The sequence below is a fragment of the Pan troglodytes genome, chromosome 20 (genome assembly GCF_028858775.2).
Source record: "Pan troglodytes isolate AG18354 chromosome 20, NHGRI_mPanTro3-v2.0_pri, whole genome shotgun sequence".
NCBI lineage: Eukaryota > Metazoa > Chordata > Mammalia > Primates > Hominidae > Pan > Pan troglodytes.
The window spans coordinates 56126757-56128439 of record NC_072418.2 but is presented as its reverse complement, the minus strand read 5'-3'; the positions used below and the strand labels follow the sequence as shown (position 1 = coordinate 56128439).

The window sequence follows — 1683 nt, the reverse complement described above, 5'->3', positions numbered from 1 at the left end:
GCACCTTGGCGGCTCCCCAGAGGGCGCGGTGCTAATCGTGGGTCGTCAGCCTGGGTGGCTGGGCCCGGCTTAGGGCAGGGTTTGGCATTTCCAATGGTAGGGGGCTCGGACCGTCCCTCCGCGGGACCCTCCCGTTGGGACAAGGCCGATCGCCTGGGCGGTTGGAGCCGCTATCCTGGCGCGAGACGGTGGACAAGTCCTATATGCAAGAGAAGATAACTTTGGACAGTTTCGAAGGATCTAAAACGTATTTGTCTGCAGACATCAATGAGGATGAAGAATTAGTAGAAGAGATTAATAGATCAAAAACGCTTGCTGGCTTTGCAGCTGGTGGGCCTGCCTGGGCACCGGCGCGATGGAGGAGATGCCCTGGGGGGCCTTAGCTGCCCTGAAGCGGTAGACAGGTGGCAACGTGGAGGCTCAGCAGTTGACAGACACAAGAAAGCAGCGCCGAACTGCAGGTTTATCCGCAGCTTTTATTTTGAAAACAGTGCCACGAAACCTGCAAATCCTGGTGTCCCAAATAGTCAATACCAAGTTGAAAACCATCTGGGAGAGGAAAAGCGTTGTGCTTTAGACAGGCCGTCTGAGACTCGTGCAGACCGGCTTTTGAGAGCTGGACAGGTGGTGGATAGATCAGACTCCATACACCCGAGGAGCCCCGCCATGCATAGTGAAGAAGCTAGATTACAGACGTTTCACAACTGGCCAGCCTCTGCCCACTTGACCCCGAGAGAGCTGGCCAGTGCTGGGTTGTACTACACAGGCACTGATGACCAAGGGCAGTGCTTCTGCTGTGGCGGAAAACTGAAAAACTGGGAACCTGGTGATCGTGCCTGGTCCGAACACGGGAGACATTTTCCTAATTGCTTCTTTATTTTGGGCCACAACGTTAATATTCGAGGTGAATCTGACGTTGCGAGTTCTGATAGGAATTTCTCAAATTCAACAAGTTCTCCAAGAAATCCATCCATGACGGGTTATGAAGCCCGGCTCATTACTTTTGGGACATGGATGTACTTCGTTAACAAAGAGCAGCTTGCAAGAGCTGGATTTTATGCTATAGGTCAAGAGGATAAAGTACAGTGCTTTCACTGTGGAGGAGGGCTAGCCAACTGGAAGCCCAAGGAAGATCCTTGGGAACAACATGCTAAATGGTATCCAGGTTGCAAATATCTGCTAGAAGAGAAGGGACATGAATATATAAACAACATTCATTTAACCCGTTCACTTGAGGGAGCTCTGGTACAAACTACCAAGAAAACACCATCACTAACTAAAAGAATCAATGATACCATCTTCCCTAATCCTATGCTACAAGAAGCTATACGAATGGGATTTGATTTCAAGGACGTTAAGAAAATAATGGAGGAAAGAATTCAAACATCTGGGAGCAACTATAAAACGCTTGAGGTTCTTGTTGCAGATCTGGTGAGCGCTCAGAAAGATACTACAGAAAATGAATCGAATCAGACTTCATTGCAGAGAGAAATCAGCCCTGAAGAGCCGCTAAGGCGTCTGCAAGACGAGAAGCTTTGTAAAATCTGCATGGACAGACATATCGCTGTTGTTTTTATTCCTTGCGGACATCTGGTCACTTGTAAACAATGTGCTGAAGCAGTTGACAGATGTCCCATGTGCAGCGCAGTCATTGATTTCAAGCAAAGAGTTTTTATGTCTTAA

General features: G+C 48.5%; 1 protein-coding gene across 1 annotated transcript; it reads left to right on the top strand.

Moving 5' to 3' along the window:
* Positions 1–972: 972 nt before the first annotated feature.
* On the top strand, positions 973–1683 carry BIRC8 (baculoviral IAP repeat containing 8). Its single transcript, NM_001009036.1, has one exon. It carries the CDS (start codon positions 973–975, stop codon positions 1681–1683), a length of 711 nt encoding a protein of 236 aa, NP_001009036.1.